Source organism: Melozone crissalis, unplaced genomic scaffold (assembly GCF_028551555.1).
Source record: "Melozone crissalis strain CALT ecotype California unplaced genomic scaffold, PUWL_Pcris_2 ptg000014l_1, whole genome shotgun sequence".
NCBI classification, from domain to species: domain Eukaryota; kingdom Metazoa; phylum Chordata; class Aves; order Passeriformes; family Passerellidae; genus Melozone; species Melozone crissalis.
The window spans coordinates 12,725,454-12,753,030 of NW_026535792.1; the positions used below are offsets into that span (position 1 = coordinate 12,725,454).

Below are 27,577 nucleotides of genomic sequence, written 5' to 3' on the forward strand. Positions count from 1 at the left end.
AGCAAGGAATCTTTGAAGAAGATCTACAACGCCTTTCTTAATTTATGCATCTTGCCTTAATAAGTGTACTTGGTCTCTTTTTTCTTCATTTTCCCAGTTGTGCAGCTTCATCACCCCCCAGATATGTTCCAGGTACAGTCCATTATGTTTGTGAACTGTCCAAAGATATTTTGATAAAAATTTTCAAGTAAATGCAGAGAAAAGATTTTCTGTTGTGAAAGATACAATATATTTTTTAAAGGAGCATTACAGGGGGGTTAGAGATAAATGTAATCGAGAAAGGAGGGAATGACAGGAGTTTTTCAGATTTTGGTTTATTATATTCAACTTGACACAAAGAGCCCTTTCAGAAAGGTCAGTAGTATTTCCCATTATAAAAATTAATGTAAATTATACATTATTACCAATTAGTTGTGTTCTACTGTGTATTTCACTTAATACCCAGCGACTTCCATTGCCTTTAGCAAAGTACAAGAATCCTGGGATGAGATTCTAGTGGAATGTAACGTTTTCTTCTAAATCAGTGACAAACTATGAGTTAAATTTTTTCTTCATTTGTGGCCTGTATGCTGTTGCATTCATACAATCAGGGGCTTCAGGTTTCTTTCAGCAGTATAGAGATTAAATCTAGAGCACTATAAGCATAAAAGAGGGTGTGGCATAGCAACTGCTCCTGTATTGTGGGGAAATGGCACTGGGATCAGGTGCATTGAACATTAACTTCTGATTTTATCCAAAACAGAGGTGCATCTTTCGGTGTAACATTTCCACAGTGATTCAGAGGGAGGAATACCAATGCATACCCCATCCATATCATTCCTTACTGGAGCTTTGCTTCCTCTAGCTGTACTCAGTTTTGTGTTCCCAATTACCCTTCCCAATTATATGACTGCAAGTTTGGAAATAGGAGGTTTTCTGAAACAGCAGTTCTGGAAGAAATAGATAGCAGCTGGCAGTCTCTAGAAAGATTGGTAGGTAATTATTGCAAATAATATGGAATTATGTCACAATGGTTGAGAATAATAGCTGAGTTTTGATGGGAAAATTTGCAGCTAATCCAAACACAAATCCCATATGCTTACTCTCAACCATTTCTGTTTAATAAACTGTAGAGCAGTAGAATGCATATCAGTTAAACAAGCTGGTTGTGATGAAATTAATTTACTACACATAGATATTCTTTATAGTAGTTATTAATCCCTGAAACATTATTTATAAAGCCTGAAAATTGTACACGTTTGATTTTTTTAGAAAAATCTATTTATGTGTATGTAGTCAATTTGTTAAATTTTACAGACTAATTTCCTTGAAGTTCTTGTTCATAAAGATTTGAAATATACTTTAAAACCATATTATTAGAATCTTTCAGGCAGCTTAACTATATGTTTTTACAAAAATATTGGCTTAGAAACTGCTGTAGAAAAAAAATTGCTCTGAGTTTTTGTACCCAAATAAGGAAAATCAGAGTTGAACAAAATATCAGTTTGATTATCTGAATATTTAACATGTTCATCTTTTATGAAGGTTTTTAGATTATTCTTTTTTCCTTTTTTAGCAACTAATGCATATCAAAAATTACGTAGAAACTCAGAGTGATGTTATTACCTCAAGGTTAAAAAGAAAAAAGGATTCTGCAGTGAACAAGATTCTATTCCAGTTTGTTAAATGATAATGTCCTTAGTGTCATGTAGATATTTCTGCTTAGTGAGTCATCATTATGACTTTTATTTGTTGTTTTAAGAAAATCTTCCCAGCTTTTTTCAGCAATTGCTGGGAAAATGAACAAAAACTCAAGCATGATTCCAAAGTACTGTTGTTTGGTTAGGCCTGTGAGGAAAGTACCTTGGATTATAATCCTTCCTATTATGTTTCTTTATAAAGTTTTCTCTAAAAGAACTGCTGCCTGCAATTAAATTACGTGCCTGATACAGCATCACCAGGGCTGTGCTGATTGCATCACACACCAAGTTCTTTTCCATATATTAATGCATTCCCTGTAATAGCTTTTAAAAACAATCTCTGTTCGTTCTTGAGTATACAAATAACATTGGAGCAGATTTTATCTCTTTTCCTTCAGTGCTGTTGCTTACTGGAGGTCTCCTTAAGGGGGTTCCCATCTCTGTGATTGGTAGCAGTGAGATGGAACAATTCCATTCAGTTTTCAGTGTGGTTGCAGTGACAGTTCCCATTGTAAAAGCACATGTGCATTACAGCATCACCCCTAAGGAGATATTCCCCCCCCCACCCCAAGTGGCATCAACAATATAAAAAAGTTACACTTGCTGGATCTGCAATTCCCAAAAGTAGCTGCAGTGCCCCATACACACAACTAAATTTACAGATGTTACAGTTTACAAGAATCTTATCAGTATTTTCTCATTGATGCATGACACAGTGATATGCATATGCCAGCATGGGAACTGAACATGACCTCTTTATGAAACTTATTAGATGAGTAGATGCTATTAAAAATATGCTGCACTATAAGGAATGTGTCAGAAAAGGAGCAGCACAAAATAAAAAACATTATCAGCATTAGGTTTGCTATACTGGAGATTTCCTTACCTAGAATCAGTTATGAGAGTGGTCAGGTATTTCTGCCATCATCTCTTCTAAGAGCTCATTTGCACACAACTGGCAGGTTTAGTGCCAGACTGACTCTGTAGGATAATAATTTTGCAAAGCAAGAGTGGAGTTTTTCAAAAAAAGTTATATTGTGCAGCTACTACATCTGTCTTCCAGAAAGCCCAAAATGGATATGTCTGTATAGGGAGAAATGGCACTAGCTTTCTCTCCAGGAAAATAGACACAGATTTCCAAAACGCATCCAGCTATCCTGTGCTCACATTTATATCAGCTTGTGCAAGATGTTCAGAAATTAAGGAAGCAATCTATTGGTCCTGATCTAAATTCAGAACACCTACAGTGATGTTGCTGCACTTTGCAACCAAAATCCATGGTTGCCATGGATAAACCCATCTATTATCCAGTTAAAACTGTCACTGCTGACTCATCTGGGCACCTGTTTGCTCCCTTCTTTGGTTTATATGAACTGAAGAGGTAAAATGCATGGATACACAGGACCTCATGTCCTGTGAAGTGTTTGCTGATTATGGAAAATAGATTTATAGAAAATTTTCAAAACTTGACAGAAGGCTCACATAGTATATATTTGTGTATAAAGTTTGAGATGCATCTGTTCTCTTTCAACGATGTCTGACCTATATGGTAGTATTTCTAAGAAATGTTGACTTAGAAATACTACCATATAGGTCAGACATTGTTGAAAGAGAACAGATGATGTTCTCATACATTCATGTCAGGGATTCTGGATGTATTTTTCACTTATATGTATTCTCCAAGTAATATCCTTGGAGACTTCAAATATTCTCTACAAGGCATAAAAGCCTGCAGAAAAAAGTTCAGTTATTCCTGCATTACTTTTGTGCTCATTTTTAATGTATTATAAATCTTAACCTTAAAAAGAAAATATTAGTGATTGGTATGTGTAAGTTGCACCCTCCTGGACAAGTTTGCCAATTAGTGGCAGTAGCTCATTTCTAAAATTGAAATAAGCATTTCTTTGGTTTGTGATACTATAGCAAACATTCTCAAGTTACATTGTATAATCTAGCAACCCATTTATTGAAAGCTTGAATGAAAAAAAGTGCTATTCATTTCAGAAATTCCATTCTTTTGGGATGCAATCTAGGACATATTTATAACAATGACTTAAGCAGCAGATGGGCAGTGGATTTCATAGAAATAACATCATTTTTGTCAGTGAAAGGCTGGTCTACTTTGTAAGAATACCTTTTATAGAGCAAATGTCTAGCTTTCTGTACTAGTTTATGAAAAACCTGCTACCTAAAAAAAAATGATTCCTCAGAACCATGATAGAAGGCAACATCTTTCTCTCTGTGGTCCTGTTTAATGCTAGTAACAGTGATACTGTTCTGGGGAGAGTTTGTAGTACTCTCAAGTAGCATGAACATGAATAAATGCAATATTTAGGCAGAAACTGATTTGGTGATTTTTCTTGAGTGTGATGGAAAGGCAGTGAAGGTGAAAGTGCTACTGCAATGCTAAAAAGGCAATAAAAGCCCACAGAGGCACTTTATAAGTCAATTTGCACAAAACTTAGTAACTCACTGCATAATAAAATACATCTGAAACACTTGTTGGATGGCATGGTGTGCTACTGGAGTGCTGATTTGGCATAATAATAAAACTAAACATTTCCTTCTAATGTAACTGGCTAGATCTGAAAACACAGAATGTGTCATTCACAGTGCATTTTCACTGACAGATAATCCAATGGTACATTCAAGTGTATGACAGAGGATGAGATGCTGCTGCTGTTACAGAAAATTAGGTTCCCATCCAAATATATGAGATTTGTACAATGCTGTGTTGCAAAACAAGCAGAAGTAAGGAGCAAAAAGGAGGTTTGAAACTGGTAACTTCTTAATACCTAATATTTACACAAGAGCATAATTCCTGCTGAGTGCCTGTATTAGGCCATTTTTAAGGGAGCTGGGAAAAGAAATTACTCTTTTGCTTAGGGAAGGAAGAATGTGCAAGTGACATGACATCTCAAACAGATGAGATCTGTGGAGATTTTAGGAAGCTGTGAGCAGTAAACAAAGGTATGATTATTCTGCCCAAAACTTGTGGATCCCTGGTTTCATGCTGAGGGAGAAGGAAATGAAAGATTTGAGCAAGGATAAAGAGAGAAGGAATGGAGCTGTCCAGGTCTGTGGTGGCTGGGTGAAGAATGCAGAGCATAGGGTACAAGCTAAAACAAGATCAAAATCCTGGAAGAAAGATGGACATTTGTTCCAAAAAACTTAAATCAGACTTTAAAAATGCAGAAAGTGGTTACAGGTGGCTGCATGATTTCTGCCACCCACCTCCATCTGCATATTCAGTATGTGGAAAACACGAGGACACTGAGAAGGTGAAGTCCATTTGAAAAATTTCAAAAACGATGTTAAACCATCTTCTCAACTTGTGCCATAAATCAGATGCCTCTAGAGCTGTGGAGTTTTCTCCTCTTTCTTTTTCTTAACTCTGATAAATGCAGCTTTCACAGATTGCTGTAGGACTGACATTTATAGCTGTTACTTCCTCTGGCTACTACGCAGCTATGGGTGTCTTTTCTAGCTTGACACACAAAAGCTTCCTAACCATTTTGTAACAGCCTAAGAAGGATCTAAAGAAGAGGAAGTCATCAAATTTGTGGGGTTTTTCTCACTGCAGTGAAGAGATGGGAGAAGCTTCATTTGTGGACTGGTCTTTAGTTTGTTTTGTTTTTCCTAAGGGTACTCAGATCCTGAAAATTGAAATGCTGGGTATTACTACATCGACAAAAATCAAACCAATTATGCTTTAAAATGCGAGTCCTGTGTTATTATGTCAGCAGTGCACTGAGGCTCAAGAATGTTATTTACTGTTAGAACGCTATTAAGTGCTTTTATTTCCACTCCTTCTATTACAGAACATGAAAAGCAGCGATTATGCAAAAGCACAGATTATATGAATTTGCACTTCAAAGTGAAATGGTTTTATAATGAATATGTGCGAGAGCTCTCTGCTTTCAAGGATGCAGTGCCTGAATACTCTCTGTAAGTGCTGTTTTGGGGAGGCTTCTATGAGGCTGGGCTTCATGAAGGGTTTATTTTGGTCAAATATTTATGCTCAGGTTTGTGCAAGATCTCAAGGTGTGTAGCACCAACTAGTTTTTGCACTTCCTTCTCTTTAATTCTTCATTCTATCAAGTGAAATGGTCCAGGTGTTAAATGTGCAATTAGCTATTTCATAGGTTTCTACATTTGTTGTAACTCCAGTTCTTTAGAGATGACAAAATGACAAAATGCTTTGGTGGGAAAATGTCTGAGGAAAGTGATTTTGCATTTGTTTTATAACCAAATTTGGATAAAGCTGTAATGCTAACAGGATACTCTACTGAAGTAATTCTTACTGGGTCAGGTTATACTCAGCTACTGGTTTTGTTTTCACCTGTCTCCCTGCAATAAATATATTCAGTCCTGTCCTTGTATCCGAGCTATCCTTAATCTTCTGCAAGTCTGCTGGTTTACTGAGATGGTTTAAACAGCTGACTTTTACTAAAACAAAGTTATATACAAGTTATTTTATATTCAAATAAAAATAAATGTTACCAAAGAGCCAATATTGATAGAAGGTGCATACCTACCATGCTTCACTGGTAGAGAATTGGCTACTCCTAATTTTATATCACAAGGGTACACCAGTGAGCGTATTGTGAAACTTAAGCCTGAAAAGCCTTTTGGTAGCTGCAGCATTTTGGTGACAAAAATTTTTCCAGAGTTGTTGAAGTCTTTAGTAATTACAGCATACCTGAAAACACAAGGTGCTGAACTGCTGGGTATTATAAGATTTCTCCTCTTTATGAAATCTACCTACTTTACTTTACAAAATTGCTTTTAATTTTCAGGTGGTTTGAACCATTTGTCATACAGTGGCTGGATGAAAACGAGGATGTCTCAATGGAATTTCTTCATGGAGCACTAGAAAGAGACAAAAAGGATGGGGTGAGCCCTTACTTTTTAAAGAAAAGAATAAATAAAGTATCGATACATATATTATTACAAAACCAGAAGTACATTTGGTCCCACAACATTTTTCTTAGACTTAAGAGATAACAACTTTTGGAAGACACCTTATAGAGAAATTCCTTTCTAATTCCCTCTAATTCCCTCTGCCTAAATCCCCACAGAATTCATTCTATGGTATCATTTCATTAACCTATGATGTGATAATGATGTCATGAAAGAAAATTCTCGTTTTATTTTTAAAAGATTCAAAAGTATCAGAAAAGAAAAAAAACACATTTCTTAGTATCCCCAGGGAGACTTCTTTTTTCCTTTATTACTTTTTATGACTCTAGGATGAATTTCAAGTATAAGAATCAATGAATGCATTTTTGATCTCTGAACAAATATTAACATTTGAATGTTCCTCTCCAGTTTCAGCAAACATCAGATCATGCCCTTTTCTCCTGCTCTGTGGTTGATGTCTTCACACAGCTCAATCAAAGCTTTGAGATTATTAGGAAATTGGAGTGTCCTAATCCAGAAGCACTATCTCATTTAATGAGAAGATTTGCAAAGGTAAATTAAAGTCAGTGCATCTCAACTAAGCTTCAGAGAGAATGACACTGAGTTGCCATGTACCTAAAAGCTAAGGGATTCCAATGCTTTTTAGAATCAGTGTTTTCTACCTGATTGGGATCCTAAGAAAGACATGCTGTCTGTGGCTTAATGCTGGGTTTTGTCTACTTTGTCAAAATGGTTTACCAGTTTGAGAAGTTCTATCCTCTCTGAGATTTCACATTTATATATTTTATACACATATGTATGCATTTTTATCTTGCTAAGAACCAATTGCAGTTCCATTCAGTGAAATGCAATTAGCTAATTATGCAGTGCAAGTGAAGGAAAAAGTCAAGGTATGGCAATAAAGTATTTTTGTTTGAAGTCTTGATGTGGTAGTTATTCACCTGCTGCTTGATAAACTCAACTCTGCCAGCTTTCTATTTGGATAGTTACATTTCCTCACAAGCTCTGAATTTCCATTATAGTCCTGCTGGCTTCAGAAAAGTTCACATTTACATTTAATACTGTTCTTTCATTGCAGCAATTCTCCATTTGCAGGGTTCTTATTTACATGATTATTGTAAGGTAACTCATATTGCCAGGCTCTGAACAGTGCTCCTTTTGTCTTACATTTCCATTATATTTCTAGTCTACATATTGTCACCCTGGAGGATTTTTTGAGCTTGCTACTGTTCCATTAATTATGTAGTACATTGCAAGGAGAGGAGTTCTCAGTGCTTCTCAAAAACAGTAGTGCTAAAATTAAACTATCTCTGCTATTGAAGATTGCTTTACAATTAGATCTACCCACCATCTGCTGTGCAGGGATTGAAAATGTGCTCGCAGGATTGTTTATATTATATCTAAAAAATATAATACACTATGTGTGCAAGCACCTGTAAAACCTATCATTTATACAAACATTTTTTTTATTATTTTTGGTTTACATTATGAAATTCACCATTTAAAAGACTCTTCTCCTCTTCTAGACTATCAACAAAGTACTTGTTCAGTATGCTGCAATTATTTCAACTTACTTCAGCTCCTATTGTGATAAAGAAAATGTGGTGAGTAAGAAGCTGTGGCTTTTTTCTGCCTCAGAAATTGCCTTTAAATGACTTACTGTACTTTTTGAAAATGAAGTCACTTCTTTATATGAAAAAACATGAATGGAGGGAGGTCAGCATGTTTTCCTAGCTGCTTACTGTGATGTGTAAAAAGCTGCAATAAGTGAAATTAGTTAAGAATCCTAGTTAATAATTTCGGTATTAAAGTTATAAAACAATTACAATATGGCTACAAACGTGCAGTGGATAACTGCCTAGTACTGTGGTGAACATGGTGAATATATCTTCATCTTGTTTCTCAGACAGAAGTCAAGGTCTTTGTTTAGGGTTTTCACTTGGCATTGCCTCTCTGTATCAGTTTGTGCACAGGAGAGTTTCTAAGCTCCCTATTCCCTGTGTGCAGGGGTTGCTGCTGCTGCTGCTGATCACTGTACATTAGCCCTGCAGAGGGGAGGAGAAAATTGTGCTGTTTGTTGCCTCACTGCTTACAAGGGAGTCCCTAATGAAGGACCAGATTGCCATGGACTCAGAAATAAATGAGAAATGGACACTAAAGATGTAGTTGAGCAAATGGAAACATTTTCAATACTTTAACAAGACCAAGGAAAAGTATTCTTGGGAACTGGCTTTTCAATGTTATTGATATTCAATCAAAGCTAGTTCTCCCATGGCAGGCAGCTTTTAGCAGCATGTCTGCTGTATTTGGTAGTGTTTTGTTCAGCTGTACCAACGTGCAGTTGGATCAGTAACTGCACCTCCATCCTCACACTGTTCACTTCCAGTGGTACAGCCCTCAGCCCGTCTCAGATCTCCTTGTCCTTGTGTCACATCCTGGCCATGACATCTGCCAGTGCTCTGTATAGTTAGGGCCAGTGTCATGGTCTACAGGTCACCAACATACACACAATAATAGGATTTAGAAAGACATCTACTGCAGCTAAATATCAAATATTGAGAGTTCCTATGAATTTAATGGTAATATTAAGTAAAGCTCACTGCTTTCATGAGGAAATGAGTTCGAATAAAGCACTGAATAGTCAAGTCTGTTTGTGCAGTCTTTTGGCCTATCCAGTGGGAGGTTTTAATTATTAGAGTGAATAATTTCTGAAGTCATTCTCAAATACCTATCTTTATTAAGGCTTTAGATGAAATTAATCTCATTATGAATTAAATAGTGTCTTGGGTTGGAAGGGACCTTAAAGATCATCTCCTTCCACCCCTCTACTGTGAGCAGAGACACTTTCCACTAGAACAGGTATAAAGTATTGTACCAAATGCCTTTGATGGACATAACTGTTTTTAACAGAATTTGCCTTACATACTTTCATCTTAATAAAAATCCATTTGATCTGGTAATTTCAGCTACAATAGATGTTCCTCTGCAATAAAGTTAATAGAAGAGACTAAAATGAATACTTTTTATTGTTCAAATTAGATTTGGCATTCTTTTTCAAGTTAATACTTGTAGTAATCTAACTAAACACTACAAAATGTGCATATAAACTGTTCAAATAAAAGCATATCAAAGATGCTTTTCATAAAGGTATTTATCTAATGTATAAACAGCCTCTTATCTTCCACCTCCTGTCAACATTTACAAACAAATATGGGTTATGCTATTGTACCTGCCATCCTCTTTTTCCTGTTGTTGCATCTGTCTGATTCCTGTAAACTGCTGCACAGGCTATTCTGAAGGGTAGGAGATAATGAAATACAATGAGAATGTTTTTAAGTAATGTTCTTTAGCTGACAACAATAGCAAAGTTTTCATTGAGCCAAGGTAGGCTTAGGCTCTGAAAGAGCCACCTGAGCCAGCCTCAAAGCAAACTTTGAAACTGCTTTTCTGTCAAGTGTTTCTCTCATAGCTCCAGTGTATTGCCAAAGGTAGTTGCATTTGTTTGGAACAAAAGGAACAAGATGTTATATTCAGCTACTTATACCCCCATCACAAATCATAATTCTCATAATTACTGATTTGTGATATTGCAGATAATTTCCAAAATAATTCCTTTGTTAGAAGTCAGGAGATAGTACAGGAAAGGAGGATACAATCTTAGTGATTGTAAATTAATGGAAGGTAGACAAACAAGTAGAAGGGGGGTTTGTGGAATTTTCAAGAGCTGAGCAAAGAGGTGACATTTCAGCTACACAAAGCCAGCTGCATTCTGTAGGAGGAGGAGCAGCACGCTTCACTGGGAAGGAATAATCTAAGTGGCAAGAAGTTAGACCAAATCTCTTTTTTTCTTTTTCTTCTTCAGTTGAGAAGGACTCTGACACCAAATTCCTATGAGAGTAATGTATTAATAATTAAAGCTAAATCATGTTATTGAGCCCATCATGCTTCAGCTCTACATTGGAACATGCTATTAACTAGAAAGGTACAAATGAGTATCAATCATTGTAATAATTCCATCACCATCTTGTTGACTGAAAAAAAGTATACATGTCTTATTGAAATGCATTTCCTCAGTGTCTAAATTAGTCCAGTCACACACTAGAACACATTGGCCTTGGCCAGCTACAATTCTTTTGGTAAGTATTGTCTGATTGCTTCATCTGCATCATAGCAAACCATCATATAAAGTTATGTAAGTACGCAAGAGTCTAGTAATAGATTCTTTCTTCCATTATTTTTATAACTAGCTCCTTATTTTTATTAACTTCGTACTTTTAACCTTATATGAACACAGAAATTGCTGTCTTTTGCACAGTGGCCCTCTTGCACAGTGTTCTGCCTTCAAAAATTTAGCTTAAACAGCAACACTTCTAGACTAAAATATGATTACAGAGTTCTATTACCTAGTTTATTCATCAGCTTTTCAAGTAATGCAAAAATGCAGATTTCTAAAATATCATTCTGTTATTAACAGAACTGCCTCTTGATTTATTCAAATACTTAAGCATCAGCCATTAGCTGGGTTACAGTGTTGTCACAGTTTTCTGCAGAGACTGGGGCTAGCAAGCAGTGTGGCAACGCCTTTCCTGCAGCCTGCTGTCCCTGCCAAAGCACTTAGATCATTGTTGCCTCTGCTCTACATGGGATGATGATGTGCTACTTGCATTAATCCACCAGATGTAGCTGTATTAGGTATGACTAGAAATTACCTGGGATTGCACAGGATGTGAAATTCTGGGATCTGGAACCTGTCCAGGTGACAGGGAGATGGAATCCAGTTCCCTGTGGGGCAGCAGTGCCTTTAGTGGGCAGTGACAGGCTGAGCAGGCAAAGAGAAGGGTCAGTTAAAGGGGAAGGAGAGGCAGCAGTGGACAGAAGTTCCTCTGAAAAACACAGCTGTATCAGTGAAAGTGGGCTTAGAAATCTTTTCCAACCTTAATGTTTCTATAATTCTGTGAATGTAGGGCTGCTGAAGAATTGGTTGTGCACAGTCTCACATTTGATCTCTCTCTGTAGGCCTGTATCTTGATGAACAACATTCAGCAATTAAGAGTCCAGCTTGAGAAAATGTTTGAGTCCATGGGAGGGAAGGAGGTGAGTCATACCGGTTTCCTGGTTCTTTCAAAGCTCCTAAGAGATCATTAGCACCATGTTTGCAACCTAGTCAAAGCTTTCACTTCTACTTGAAAAGAAAATCAAAATGCTTTAAAAAAAGTCTACAAGACCTATTTACTGTCCTGACAATACTGGAATGACATAACTATTTCACAGACACATGCTAATGATCTGTAATGTTTTATCAGCACTGGGTGTTTTGTGTTGCAATCTGTAGTGCCAGCTTTATTTCAATGTTTGTATTGGACTATACTTTGCTTTTTATGTATTGGTACGTTTTGTCTGTAATGTGTCATTGTCTTTGTCTAATGCCTTTGACTTGCAATCCACTGAGCAGAAGAAAGAAGGAGAGAGATTCTCTTATGAGGTTTGTGATAGTAAGCATCTTTTATTATTCCTGACCATATTTTCTAAGGCTAAAAATAGTCACATTTTCTACTTATTTCCATTGATGCATCTGTGTAATTCCCTATGATCTAAAATCAAAAAGAGCTATGCTTGGGCATTCAGTTGACACTAAACTGAAGTTTTACTATGCAGCCACTTTCAGAGTTTTAAAAAATCTATAAAACATTTTAAGTGCACTTTTCAGTATCTGAGGGCCTGCTTGTATTCAAGATACCATTTCACCAAAATCTGTTACTCAACAGTTCAAAACATCCACAGCTTTACCCCCTTTTTCATTTCAGAAGATTTAAAAGAGCCTGAAGTCCTTTTCCAACAGCAAAAGGACATAGACAGTGCTTCAGTACCTTCCAGGCTGTAGTCTTTCACTGTTCTGAAACATGATGAAGAAATTAAAATATCTTCATAGCCATAGAAAATGTCCTGTCTACTTGTTGAGAAGCATTGTTTAGAACATGAATATCCTACCCATTTTATCAGTAGCTGGCTTTAAAAAATAAATTATGCATATATCATCCTTTTTCTTCTTGAGCCTGTAGCTTGATAGATTCCCAAAACTTTGATCTAATGTGGCCACACTATATGGAGAAAACTGGAAAACACAGCATTTCATATTTCCACATCCACAGTGGGACCCTGCAGAGGTGAGATGGGTCCCCTGTGCCACATAAGGAACTGAAGTCTCCAGATGCACCCACGGAGTCACTCCAGGGTGTGGAGGGTCTGCTGAGCCAGGAACAGCTCCTTGAAGCTGCTCCAGATAACAGGGAATAAACTTCTGCAGCCTTGTCAGTGCAAATTTCCTACCAAACTTTGAAAAGAGATATTCATCATCCAGAAGTGGCTGTTTTTGTGATTCCTATTATACCCTTTTCCCTCTGTGAATATTACAAGTAATCATGTCCTCCAAGCTTTTATATTCTGTGCAAAGTACTTTTGTATTAGGTCTTGGATCCATACTTAATTTTTAATGTCATGATTCATGAAAACACGTAAATGACTATAAATCAGGATAATGACAAGGGCAGAGGAAAGCTGAATCACATTTTATATCTATTTCTATAAAATTATTTTCAACCAGAATATTTGCTTGAAAAATTCCCATTTTCCCCAAGAAAATATTAGTTTTTCATTTGCTCCTAATGCCTTATATAATAATATTTTTAAAAATAGGAATTTTTCATAGCAACTTTCTTTCAAAAGTTCTTATAACTTCTCATCCTTTTTGGTTTCCTTTTGATGTAATGAAGATGAATTATTAAGGTTGTTACAGTATCAAAGCAGAATTTCCTACAAATATGGTGCGACATGCAACCCATGGAGACAATTTGGATATATTTTCTATAATCCTTTCACTAGGTGTCTTAAGTGCATCTCTGATTCACAATCTAAGACAAAAGATCTTAAAAATACATTCAGACTTCTAAGGCAATTTCTTGAAGAAAGCACATTCATATTCAATTTTTTTTCACCCATATCAAGATGCCACTAAAATGTTTGTCCTCCAGTTTGAATACTTATTCCCCTCACTATTCCAAAGGCACAACTGCTAATGGCCAATTTGGCTTATTGAACTGGTACTTAAAGAAACAAAGCCAGCAGTAAAATCTGTAAGCAGTTTCCTTGAAGGGAAAAAACAGTTTAATATTTCACTTGTGGAGGGCATAAAAGTCAGATGATTTTCAGCAAAATAATGAGACCTATTTCAGTAGAAGCAAAACTAATTCTAAGAAAAATTAAATGCTGTTAATCTCCTCAGTGTCACACTGTGAGCAGTATGTCTTTCAAACTGTGCAGTCAAAATAACCACAATCAAGCAGCAGTCCCTCTGTTCAGAGTAGGCTTATTGCACATTGCAGGCAGGGAACTCTATAAATAGAGAAAGAACTGGTTTCTCAGATCCCCCACCATTAAAATAAAATAGTCTGAACAAGATGAGCTTCTTTATTAACTGTCCTTCTCTGCTGCAGCAAAGCAGGGAGGGTACTTACAAATCATATCAATGAGAACAGTCTGCCATAAGAAAGAGTAGTAAAGTGCATCCAATCCACTGTTTGTTTGGTTTTTTGTAAATCAGGTCCAAAAACATGAGAACAGATCATCATCATAGAATTTTGGTTTAGCTCCTGTTTGTTTCATCCAAAAGAAATGCATATATTTGCACTAAATATTTTTTCATGTCTGACAAGCTGGAAGCTGATAAAAGAGAAAGAAGAGAAGCCAATGCTTGTGTTGCTTTACACCAGATGACAGAACATGGCAGAAATGAGTTACAGTAATTAGGATCAAACAAAAAGGTGTAAAGCAAAAGGAGGTTGTTTATGTATGACAGTATTATATTAACTGTAGATAAATCATATTCCCACTTCAGTAAATTCAGTTCCAGCTTTACATATAAACCTTAGGAATCCCTGTATGAATCTATATGTGGCCTTAAAGACTCTGATGGGGTGGCAGAGGACCAGAGTTCAGCAGAGTTGTTCTGAAGTGTCCACCTTTACATCTTGTACAGAGGCCCAAGTGCTCTCCAGTGCACTCAGAGCAGTGGCAGCCAAACATCTCACATCTCACTGTCCCTAGGCTGTGGGTGGAAGAAGGGAAATGTCTGTCAGAGACAGAAAGAACCCCTAAATTGATGGAGCTGTTAAATACCTTTGCTGTATCTTCACCAGATATACAGAAAATATGTAAAACTATTTTCTGAACAGAAGTAACCAGGTGGTCCCATTAGGAAACTATAAGTAATTAGACCTGTGAAATTGCAGATAAATGGGATTCAGATTAGAGAGATTCCATTTAACTCATGCAAAAGTAATTTACATCTCTGTAGTTTGCTGCAGAAACACCACCAAATTTGCAGTTAACAAGATTATGTCCATACTAGCACACATTAAATTACAGCAGGAAATACCTCAATCTAATAGATTTTTAACTCTTTTCCAAGGCTTGTCTGTATAAAAAATTTCACAGTTTTAGACAGGCAGAATTTGGAAATCATGATGTTCAACTATTTCTTCTTTTTTCAGCTGTTCAGCAAATGTGTTGTCAGTTTTTGTGTAGCATTTAGAAAAAGTCAAATTTCTAATTATCTCTTGATAATGCATAATCAATAGATGTGCCAACAAAATAATGAGTATATTTCCTTGTGGGTAAAACTTGATTCTGCTATTTAAGAACATGTTAAAATAACAGAAATATGAGCCTCAAAAAGCCAAGAATATTAAGAATATATTAGAAAGAATGATTTACACATTATTAATTAAATAAGCTTGCTTCTTTTAAAAATCCAATTTTGAAACCTGAGCAACCTACCCCAACGTATTTTAAAGCTACTCCACACATGCTGGGAACTGTAAATGGAATCCAGAATACAATTATCCAAGGGATAAATGTGTTGTCTTTTCTCTTTTGTTTTTAAATTGGATATGGTACACTAATGACACTCATAGCTGAGATTTACTGTTGGTTTGTTGTTTTTTCTTCCACAAATAATCAGGCTCAAGTAAAGCCTTTTCTTTTTATTTTCCTGAAATGTGTTCAGGGAAGTTTGTTAGATTTCATTTCTTCTTCACCAAACTATGAAGCAAATGAGACCTGAAGAGAAAAAGAGATGTCCCCAATACCATAAATACTTCATTTTCATGTCTGTATCTCCCTCTCTGACATCATCTCAGATGCTGATCAGCATTGCCTCTCACTTCCATGCTTCCATCTTAGCTCTGCCATATCAGGAAAAAGAAGAGGTCATGCTCTGGCACATTTGGATGATGCCTGAGGACAATCATTAGCACACAGAAGGCACATGATTAAGAAAATGAAAAGTGCACATTTTAGTTCTGGTGAGACACCCAAATCACCATATTTTCCAGTACCTAGAGAGAAGCAGCAATTCAAACTCTTGCTGATGTCTTGTCAGTGATGCCAGCATGGCCAGGTGTGGCACACCTGCCCGGGCAGCCCGCATACCTCTTTGTGTCACAACACTCCTCCCCGTGCCACCTCATCCACGGGCATGAGCATGTGGGCACACAGGCCTGGGGCCTGCCAGATGCCTCCGGCTGTGCACACACAAACTTGTTCAGGCAATTTGTGAGCACAAAGCCTCTAAAATCTTTAACAGTTGCATGCACCCTTCTATAATGTGTGTAATATCCACAATCTGGCGTTAGCATTCAGTCCAATTTTGGCTGGACTAAGTTCAATTCCAGGTGAATTTAGCAGATACATTGTGTTTTCTGGTTATGACCACAACCTCTGATAGAAAGTAACTACATTGACCTCTATAGACCCAGTTACAAGGTGATTCTCTGGTTTGTGCATGATCTGCTAAAAAAATTTGAGTCTTCTGCTTGCCTGGAATTTTGTTTTCCTTGACATGTATCATGTTCAATGTGAATGCTTGTATGTTCAGTGTTTGTTAAATGTCTATATTCTAGTGGTCTTAAATTTAGGGTTTGTGTGTATCCCTCCAAAGGAAACAGTATGATTCCCCAGTGAAATCCATTTCCTGGAAAAATTATTGCCTTTGATAGCAAAGTCTTAATTTGTTTACTGGTATAGACATTGCAATAAAATTAGCTTTTTAATTCCTGCTCTTCATATGAAGGAAAGCAATCATTTAAGTGTATGAATTGTCAAAGTGTATCTGCCAGGGACTCTACTAAGATATACAGAAGCTACAGAAGTTCTCTCAATGCAAAGTAATTCAAAACTAAATCAGTAAGTAGTCACAGTAAGTACTTACAGTAATAAGTAAAGTATGAGCTTCTCAGATTAGAAGAGAACTACATGACACCAAGTATCTTCTAAAGGATGTGTGGTAATTCCCCCTTGCCACCTATTTCAGGTTCTTGTCAAAACCTGTAGTGAAAATCTCAGATTTTCTTTTATTTTAACCCACACATAACCTCTAAGGAGATAAAGGATGGTCTGAGATTAAAATGCCATAGATCATTGGATCTATTTCTGTTTGGTTTGCTGTAGAATTCCTGTGTAGTCTCAAGTAAATTACCCAGTGTGCTGCAACAACTTCCCCTTTTCTCTGAAGTGTCATTGGAAGAACTGACCTGCTGTACCACAGTACTCTGAAGCACCAGAGGAAAAATAAGCACCAAACACTACTCATGCAGTTGAAAGACAGAAAATAGAATCAGCCCTGATTATGTATTCTAAATGTGCAATGTCCTTTGAAATTGCAAGAAGGTCTGTACCTGACCTTGCTGCAGAACAGAGTCCACAAATTAAGGGATATCATTGGAAATCATTCCTGAACATTGTGATGTATGCAGCTGAAAGACCTGGAACATCAGCTATTAATTCATATTCAGCTGTTGATCCTGATGATCATCTATCATATCCCAGAATGGGCTGTAATTATTTTTTCTGAGTGCTAAAGATCAAGGAGATAAAAAAAAATTATTATTTTTTACTTGAAAAAGAATCCATAGCAAATAAAAAAGTTTGCTGATCAATATCAATAGTTGATTATATATAATATATATATAATAATTTGATTAAATATCTATGCATGTATTCTCATCCCTGTAAATGTAAAAATATATTTCTCCCCTGCATTAACTTCTTCCCTATGTTTAGAAACCCTGTATCAGAGTATCAGAATGTGTTGCTCTGTGCTTGAATTTTGTTTGCCCTAATGGCTTTTAGAAACAGCAGTACTGAAATTTGGTAGAGTCCCTTCCCACATCCTCTGTCAGTAGAATTGGCATGGATATTCTTCAAGCCATCTTTTTCAGTGCTGGCTGTTCTAATTTTACACTGCATTATGGAAACATATGAAATATGGAAACAACTTCAATGCAAATCACCAGACAAAATACCAACAATAGTGAAATGTACAAAAAATAATACAAATATGAAGGCATCTGCATTACTATTAACACAAGCACTGACTTTTCCTGCATTCTTCTCTTGGTGTGCCTTGTTGAATACCACTGGCCAGGAAATGCTTGTTCTCTTCTCTGCCAACAGAGTTTCCACATTCCCACAGAAAGTCATTTTTCAGTGGCACAGTTTTGATTTCTAATATAAATATTCCCTGCTGTAATCAAAGGTTTTTTTCATTTTTTTAATGGCAATTGTATTTCAAAATTATTACTAAAGCCATTCAGTGTCACAACCGATGTTTCCACATTTGGTTTTCTGTAGTGCAGTGTATCTCTGCACTCTGGTGTCTCAGAGTCATGCAGCCAGCTTGCTCTTACAGAAAGCACATAATTGCTAATTCATTGATTGTAATGGAAACCCCAGAAACCTAGTGTATAAATAAAATATAATGTTATTTATCTCTTTGCAGCTGGATCCTGAAGCTAGTGTTGTTCTCAAAGAACTTCAGGTGAAACTTAGCAATGTATTGGATGAACTCAGTGTAACGTATGCTGCAAGGTAACAAACCCATTTTACTGCAAACCTTAGAGGAATAGTCCTACTCAAAAATCTCCCTCGTTGATGAAGTCTGGGTGGTTATTTGGATGCCCTGAGGCATGGCTTGCTTCTGCCCTGATGGAGTGGTGTGAATTTGTGTGTGTATGTGTTTAGACTCTGAAACAAATAAAAGCAACCTCACTGTAAAGACAACTGAACATCATCTGTGGGCATGAGTGTGTTACAGAGGTGAGGCTGATGGCTTTTTTTCTGCTTTTTGGGAAGCAAAGTCAATTGGGGTTTTTTTGCTTGATGCTATGTTAAACTTTCCTCTCTGACCATGTTTATGTTACTTCCTGAGACTGACAGGTTTTTCCAAGTGGCCTCCTTCAACCAGGGATGTCTGCCTGTGTTTAGCCTGCTTCAAGTGGTCATTGTGTATGGCCTTCTTGGGTCATTTGCTTGCCTGTGGCTCTTCAAAAATTGTCTACTGAGCCTTACTCTCAAAACCTTTCATTAATCAGAGTGCACACTGCAGTCCTGAATGTGTATGGTGCTGTGCCAGCAGTGCTTGTGGTATAAGAAGTAGCAAGTTACTTTTGCTTCAAATTAGAAAGAAATCTAAGAAAGAGGGATTAGTGCTGTAGTGGTGCTCATTAAGCAAAGTCTGTAGTTGCTTATTTAATCCATTGCTGGGCAGTCTGGGTGGACAGTCTGCTTTTTTCTGTGTGCTTATTTTGCTATATTGTCTTGCCGTACTTTTGCTCCCAGGCTCTGCTTCTCGGATCATTGACAGTGCGTGAATATTATTTCTTTCCAGGGCTTCTTTCTGAATGAGCCAACTAGGTTTCTGCAACAGCAAACCCAGAATAGCTCAGTGTAGGATATGCTCCAGATAGCTAGAACATTCCTCATGGGTCAGTTTACTGCTTGGGTCTGTGAGGTTAACAATGTTGGAAAGATGTCTAACGTCAAGACAGGCAATGCATTATTTTGGCTTTTGTTGGAGGGACTGGTCCCAAGAATTTCCATGAGCAGTTTCTCTAGCTGCCTGGGGTTGATTTTATCTAGGGCTTTAAAGTGTGTAGGTAAGTGTACTTCCAAGTGCATTTTGAAAAGTTTCTGATTTTTCCAGTGATTTCACATGGAGGTTTGTGTTCTCTTTTTACAATTAGCCATGTCACTGAACAACAGATTGTTTCTTTTCTGTCACAGTAAATTCTCTTCCACTTTCCTCAAGTTAACCTTTGCCATTTATCTTTTCAGCTTAACAGGCCCCATATATTTTTGGCCTCTGTTTTGCATTTCTGTTCATAAACTAATCCTAAACCATTTCAATCCATCACAAATCAACCCATAAACCAAATTACTGTGTGTGCAGAGACTCTTCCTGCCTCTGAGCTGGTGACTGATTAAGTGCTGTTCTGCTTTGTGTCAATATGTTGTCCAAAGCTTATCACATCAAGAGCACTTTAAGACTGTCAGACACTCAACCAGATCAGTTAGGAAACAGAAGTTTTCAGAAAAGCTGAGCAGATACAAACTTGAGGAGGAAGAATGTGTTCCCAGTCACCTTGAAGTGAAAAAGATTCCTCCCAGGAGGAAGAGTCTGAGTGCTTCAAAGCAAGGGGGTTCTTTGCAAAAGGATATTTTAAACAGTCCAAGTGTTTTAATTCTGTGTAGTTGCAAAGAAGTAACAATCCTTCTGAAGGCACTGACTCTGTGAAATCTGGAAAAAGTCAAATTGAGCCACATAGGGCAGAATCAGTAGGAGTTTTTGATTTTACCTCAAGAAGAATATCAAAGCTTGGTTGCTATTAACCATCAAGAGAAAAATTATTTATCATCACCTGTTTGTATCATCCTTTCACACCAAAAATAAAATCTTGAGAAGTTGTTCCTAGCTGGCAGTCAATTACATCTAACCTATAGATTCTTATACATCTGTTGCTTTCAGAAAATAAATATTTGGCACATCTACAAGGCTATGAAAATTGTGGCAGAATTGAAGGCAGGGAAAAGATCAAAACATGGCATGAATTATTTATATGAGCTATGATCCTCAATAGAACTTATTTTCTGATGGTAACACAACAGTATCTTCAATTTTGAACGTTGCATAATTGCAGAAAATATTTAAGTCTTGTTGAGGAACCTGATGCAAAATCATCATTATTGTTTTCTTTCCCAGAATTCTTTCATTCTCCTTTTTATTCTCATCCTGTAGTTTCCAATTTGTTATTGAAGATTGTGTAAGACAAATGAGCAATGAACTGAATCAAATGAGAGGAAATGGGAATGCAGCAGCCAATAAGAACAGTGCAGCCATTGATGCTGAGATTGTGCTTCGGCCTCTCATGGATTCCCTGGACACAACGTGAGTGTGCCATTGTGTGGCAGGTTGGGAACTGGATGCTGCAGTGAGGCACATTTGGTTTTACTCTGAAACACTGTTGGTACCTGGAAGCACTCTGTAGTATTTTTAATATTTCTAGTATTCACTGTGTGCAGAATCCCATGCCTAACCTGTTTACTTACACTGAGCAATTTTTACATAAGCTCCAGGCTTGTCTTTCCATGTCTTGTCATGTTTTGAGTCATTGAAAATGAGCCAGTGCGCGGTCTCTCCTCCACAGGCTGTGTTATGAAGACTGTGCTGAAAAAAAGAACAAAAGTAATTCCTACACTGAATTGTCTGGCATGTGTTTTAGACTTCTGCCCAGTGTCCCACTGCTTATTGATATGCACTTCTGTGTCACCAAAACCAGGTCATCATCTAAAAAGCAACTTGATTTTTTTTCATTTGGTAAAATGCTAAGTTTTGAGAGGATCCTGCAAACTCATTCTTGCTTCTGTAAGTAAGCATAACTTATGCTGTCATCATTCAGCAGTGACACATTCTGAAAGGCCATGTGCAGCACAGGCATATTTGTAAGCGCATTGGTGTCCTTGGTGCTTGTCAAATACCAGGGGCATTTTGATGGAAGTGGCTGTGAGGACAAGCAGCCTGGCACTGACCCTGTACTCAAGCTCTCCAGTCACAAGTTACACACGCCTTTGGCTCCTTAGGCAGGTTTTCCCCAGCCAGGAATTTTCAAAGTAAAGATGGAAAAGGTACCCTAAAAATTTGATTTTACTGTAAGTAATAGATAGCAAGATTGCTCAGACATGTCAGTGTACAGAACTAAATGCTTCCAAACAGTAGCTGCGAATTTGCATTAGCTGTCAGCAACCAGTTCTACATCCCAGTAGAAATACAAAGTAAGAGAGACAGTTGCTCTTATTTTTAAGACATAAACAAATTATATACTAAAACTTTAATTTAGGGGTGTGGGAGTGCTAAATTGTATCATCCATCAAACTTTTAACTCATCATGATTTTGCATTTTCAATAAATATGCATCAGTGATATACTAAGCATTAAATTAGATAGCAGATTTATATGTCTGTAATCTGTGAGTCTTTTTGCCAAAAATATTTACTGATAATATAGCAAAATAATTTAGCTACTAAGAAATTTTTATTACTATAGAAAAGATAAACCTTAATGGCTATTAATCTGAGCATGATAGAACACCTCTGAAGCCATAATGCTGGTTTTGGTGACTGTTTTGTGGTTCTGTTTTATTCCAGTTTAAGCGTCTCTGCAAAAATCTGTGAGAAGACTGTTCTGAAACGGGTTTTGAAAGAGCTCTGGAAGTTAGTCTTAAACAAAATAGAGAAACAGATTGTGCTTCCACCACTGACAGACCAAACCGTAAGTGTTCCAGAGCAATTCTCAGTTGATACAAAGGACTGTAATAATGTGCCTGAGCAGGTGTTGCCAAGGGTCTGACACTGTCCTGGTCTGTACCCTGTCCACAGGGAGTAACACCTGCACTGCAGGTAGTGTTCCTCTCTGGTGTCTCAGAGTCATGCAGCCAGCTTGCTCTAAGCTGGCGAGGAAGACTTCACTCCTTCATTTACTGCCTCATCCAAATCAGAGCAGTTTTTATGAATGCAGTCATGTGCTCTCATAAAGGGGTTTCATTTAAATCTGATTTCTCTCTCGGCTTCACTGTCCACAGGAACATGAGGAGTGTTCCTTGCCCTTCCTAGTCACATCAGAAATTCAATCACTTCCATTTTTGTAGGTTTGAGAAAGCCAGGGATGTCCCATCCCATCCTCCAGCCCTGCCTGCTATGCCATTCCTCATCTTGAGGCAGCACTTAATTAACATCAGGAAGCTTCAGCCAAATATAGCACTAAAGATTTGGGGGATTTTAATAGCAGCCTTGACAGGAGGTCCTCTTTGGGCAGAGCTGCATTTCCAGCCTGCTGAGAAGAGGGAAGGGAGCTGTCCTTACAGAAAGTGGTGCTGCACAGGAGCCTCTTGTGGGACATAGCCTGATATGAACTGGTGGCTGAGCCGAGGGAAACAGTGAAATCCTCCTGGCAAAGGATCACCAAAGAGAGCCTGGTTTGGGGGCCTTTTTATAATTGCTTTCTTTTTGAGAGAAATTGGGATAACATAACTGTTAATTCTTCTTTTATTCAATCTTGTTTAAAATAAATTGACCATCTTATGACAAGTTAATTGTGATGTTGCCACAGTGTGCCTTTGGCAACTTCGCTGTTGCACATCCTATGGTACCACTACAGCTGCTAAAAAGCTGTTGGTCGGGGTCCATAAGTTAAAGGCATATCATTAAATCTTACTATAATATATTGAAGATGCATGAAAGAATATTGTTGGATAGGCAGGAAAAGCTCTAATAGAAAATATGTAAATGGTGTAGAGATAAAAATGAAATTACCTGAACTATTAAAAATTCTAGAGTAAAGCTGTTCATGGCCAGGACTCCAATCACTGAATTTGTTCATATTTGTTGAACTTGTCATGAATTTGAATTTGTTGAATTTGTCATGAACTTGTTAACTAGGCATAATTAAAAACAACCTCTCTTTCAACAAGTTTCAAATTTACATTTCTGAGATCTTTAATTTGCTTTTCAACGCTTCAGTACAAATTTTATCTGTAAATACATAGGTAGCATTTCAGTTGGGTAACTGTATTACCCATCATTACATCATGTATTAGGAGCATTTATTAGCTTTATGCAGGATCAATTATTCATAGGACAGTACGTTCAGAGGGGAGTTTCCTTAGTGGTACCCTCTATATAGAGTGTTTCTGGTAGGCATTGTGAACTATTCCATTTATTTTGATACTTTTGTTTACTACTGAACACATAATTAAAGAAAATCACTGAAAAGTAGGATGCTGTGAGAGATTTTCTAGCTCTGAATATTTCTTTCTGTTTGAGGTTGAGAGGAACAGGCATTCAGAAACAGGGTTTAATTTTTCACAAATGTATATATATACATATACGTATTTATCTTACCTTTCTTGCTACTAAAAAATAATGAAGATTTAAACTGTAGTTCTATATTACATTTTCTTCAATTGAAGCATATAGAAAGCAAAATTATTTTTGGAAAATGAAACTCTTTGGAACAGAAAGTCTAACGAAAAATTAGTCCAGGGTAAGTTGGATGAACTTGTTTTTATGAAATCCACAGCATCAGAACTATGTCTTCCTGAGCTGCTGTGTAACTGCACAGGTAGTTATGTTGCCTGGAGTAATTGTGATAAAGGATGTGAGCATGGAATTAAAGTAGGATTCTGTTTCTCTGAGACAAATGTGTAGGCATTGGCCTTTGGTGTCATGCCAGGATTTGGCTATTGTAAAATATTGCTTTAACTTCATAACATTTCAATATCTTTTCTTTAAAAAAGGGCTCTGGCTCACAGTACACCGTTGTGCTGTGGTTTACTCAGCTGAGGATTCCCCCTACACAGGCTTTTGCAGGTTCCTCAGGGCTGCTCACTTCCCAGCATGATTGTTCATGTTAGCCCAGCACCTGAGAGCTGCAGTTATGGACAAATATTTCACTGACACACACTGAGAACAATCACAGCCTTAGCTTTCAGTATTAAACACAAAATGAGACAGCAGAAAGGAGAACACAAAACCACTCTCAGCAGAAAGTGCAATATTTGTATCAGCTATAGAATACTGGAGGGAATCTTGCTGCAGGCATTGAAGCACTTGGCCTTATGAACGGAATGAAAATGTGTCTCCTGTGCAACTGAAACTTTTATTTAGCTTTGCAAAATGATGACTTTGGCCAATGTCCTAGCAGAAAATAAGATTGTGTTGACATAAAAAGCAAACATGCTGTTGTGAGCCTGTTTCCTTAATTTTCAATGTGATTACAGGGGCCCCAGATGATATTCAGTGCAGCCAAAGATCTTGGACAACTGTCAAAACTCAAGGTAATGGAGCCACACGAAGTTGTGACTGGCTTGCACTAACAGAAAAAGGAGGAAATATTGATGACTGTGAGGCCAAACCTCATGCTCCTTCTTGTTCTTGTGTAGTATAATGAGATTAAATATGACAGTAACTACTCAGAGGTGAATAATTATTGTACAGTTTCATCAAAACCAAGTTATGATTAGAAGGCTCTATGCTTATATGGTAAGTGATCACTACATGTGTCAAGAAGCCATCAGTCCCTTATTGCATAACCAAGCCTTACAAGCATTGCACATTAAAAAAAAAAAAAAAAAAAAAAAAAAAGAGGGGTACCTTTGTTTCTTTCTGTAACCAGTTCTGGAAAAGCCCTTAAGGTGAGAATACCAGCAATTTTCTTTCTGTGGACTATTTCTATGCATTGAAACATAGTATGTACCTCTGCAGTAAAGTCTTCAGCACTGGAGTCCACTTGATGGACAGCAGAGATGTTTGAGAGTGATGTCAGTTGTTTACCAGTCAATTCTGAATTAGGATTTCAGATTTATACAGAAATGTGGTATTTGGGGCCTCTATGAATGATTGCTCAGTTTGCTAGAGGACTTAAAATATTACCTAAATAAATCACTGACTGCTTATTTAGGCAGATTTAACAGGAGTGTAGTCACTCTATGTCTAACATGTTGTAATAGGAATCCTTCTTTTTTTTAAACATAGGGCATTAACAAACATCCGTTTGTTAATAAACTATCATGTTTAGTATTAAAATTAATTGCTTCTATATCATCCAATATCATTGTTTTAAGTTAAATTTTAACCTTTCCCCCATCCCCCAAAACAGAGAAATAATGCATCCTAGTGAAAGAAGTAATGCTCAGTATTAACCAGTGAATCTGGTTCTCTGCAGTCTATGATTTCAGGAAACAACACAATTGCTCTAGGTTATAATTTGTTGTGAAAGGATTCTGAATTAATCCCTGTTAATCATAGTCCTTGGGGGGCATTTGGTGGATGTTTGTTTGTTTTGCAAAGAACAGATACTCACAATATTGTCTCTCTAAAACCAAGTGCGCTCTTGTCTCGCTGGCAGGACCACGTAATCCGCGAGGAAGCCAAAAGCCTGACCCTGAGGCAGTGTGCAATAATGGACGTGGCCCTCGTTACCATCAAGGTACAGCTTCAGGCCTTTCCTGCTCTGTGCTGCAATGCCCAGCAATCACTGATTGGTTTTTAGATAAAAGGCTGGAGACTTCCACACAGTCTTCATCGAGTTGGTTTCTGAAGTCAGAAGAAATCATTAGGAATATTTATTATATTATTAATTAATGTATTATTTAATTTGCTTGTCAGTCTTTTTCACATTTGCCTGGATCAGTAGTTGGTGTAAATAACTCTAAAGTAATCACTTTCTAGAATAAGAGCATATTTTCCTGTCTGCTGGGAAGGGACAGCACATCAGGAAAGTAAGAAGGCAGCTACTGAAGTATAAAATTGAAGATATAAGTAAGAGGAAATACTTATGATCAAGTGTTTTGCAATAAAACAGTCTCTAAGGCAAGCAAAAAGTAACAGAGGGAGCTCCCAATTGCCATTTTTTGTATTTGTATTGGAGACAATTAATTACAAATGTAATTTGACATTTCTTGCAGAAATAAAAATAATTGGGAATTAATAATGTTGTGGAAGCAAATTGAACAAATTGAAAAATGGAACAAATGGAAGTATGTTCCCAAAGTAAGCTGCATGAAGTGAAGTATGTGAATCTAATAATTTTCTAAACTCATAAAAGCTGGGGAAAATGTAAACTCTAACATTGCCTAAATTTCCAGTGCTTAAACTCTTACAGATGGAGAGATAGGTGTTGACCATTTTACTCAAAATGTCTAGATTTGGAGGGAAAAGATTAAATAGGGAAATCCCTTTGTCAATTCAGGATCCTTATATCTGTATGCTAAGTTATAATAGTTAATTCATAGCATTCATTAAGTGAGCTAAAGAAAGCTTCCTGAGAAACCATTTTCAAATTGTAAGGCAATGACTGTGTGCATTATAGCTGCCTGATGTATTTACGAGCTGATATGGCAAAATCATTTCCAAAATACTTAACAAATAACCTTGATCATGTAGAAATTGGGCTTATTCTGGTAGAAAGTAAACTTTATGAGTTAACTCAAGAAAAAACACTGCTAAGTTTATTTAGGAATGTAGTTGCTATGTTTAATGATCAAAATATTGATTTTTTTTTGTAATGCTTAGTTAATACAGCTTATTTAAAAGCAAAAATATCATGGCTGCCCAGATAAGAATAGGAGAATGGTAAAAATGGCTTGTGGTGTGTGTTCAGAAACTGGGTAGCTGATTAGGTAACAAAGGGTTTTGCAGGGAGGAGTATCTCCACTTACAGTCTTTTTTACTTTTCCTTTCATTTAATTCACTGAGAATCAATCATAATTTAATAGTGGATGGTGTTATTAATCCTTTGACAAATATAAAGTAATATTTATTAATCTAGAATATATATAGCATATCATCAATCTTTGTATTATGTAAAAAGAACCATAGCAATTTATATAACTATTTAATACTTTTCAGCTTAATTTGCAATTTACAGTTAGGAGAAGTGGTTTTCTGGCCTCAGTTAGCTCAGACTGAGTTCTCTGCTACCTCATTATGTCAGCCCAGAGACAATGTCCATTGATAATGCTGTTCCAGTTCTCTGTACACCCAGAGACCCTCTACAAAGAGAAAGCAGCACCCAAAGGGACTTGGGTGGC

At 36.9% G+C, this 27,577-nt stretch overlaps 1 protein-coding gene across 1 annotated transcript in view; it reads left to right on the plus strand.

Moving 5' to 3' along the window:
* Positions 1-27,577, plus strand: part of UNC13C (unc-13 homolog C) — a 132,554-nt gene that overhangs the window by 91,525 nt on the left and 13,452 nt on the right. Inside the window, exons 19-28 of the mRNA XM_054272855.1 lie at positions 5,501-5,627; positions 6,479-6,575; positions 7,011-7,154; positions 8,129-8,206; positions 11,619-11,696; positions 18,436-18,524; positions 20,731-20,880; positions 22,137-22,260; positions 24,767-24,823; positions 25,894-25,974. Of these exons, the coding sequence (XP_054128830.1) occupies positions 5,501-5,627; positions 6,479-6,575; positions 7,011-7,154; positions 8,129-8,206; positions 11,619-11,696; positions 18,436-18,524; positions 20,731-20,880; positions 22,137-22,260; positions 24,767-24,823; positions 25,894-25,974 (1,025 nt within the window). The remainder of the gene's footprint in view (positions 1-5,500; positions 5,628-6,478; positions 6,576-7,010; positions 7,155-8,128; positions 8,207-11,618; positions 11,697-18,435; positions 18,525-20,730; positions 20,881-22,136; positions 22,261-24,766; positions 24,824-25,893; positions 25,975-27,577) is intronic.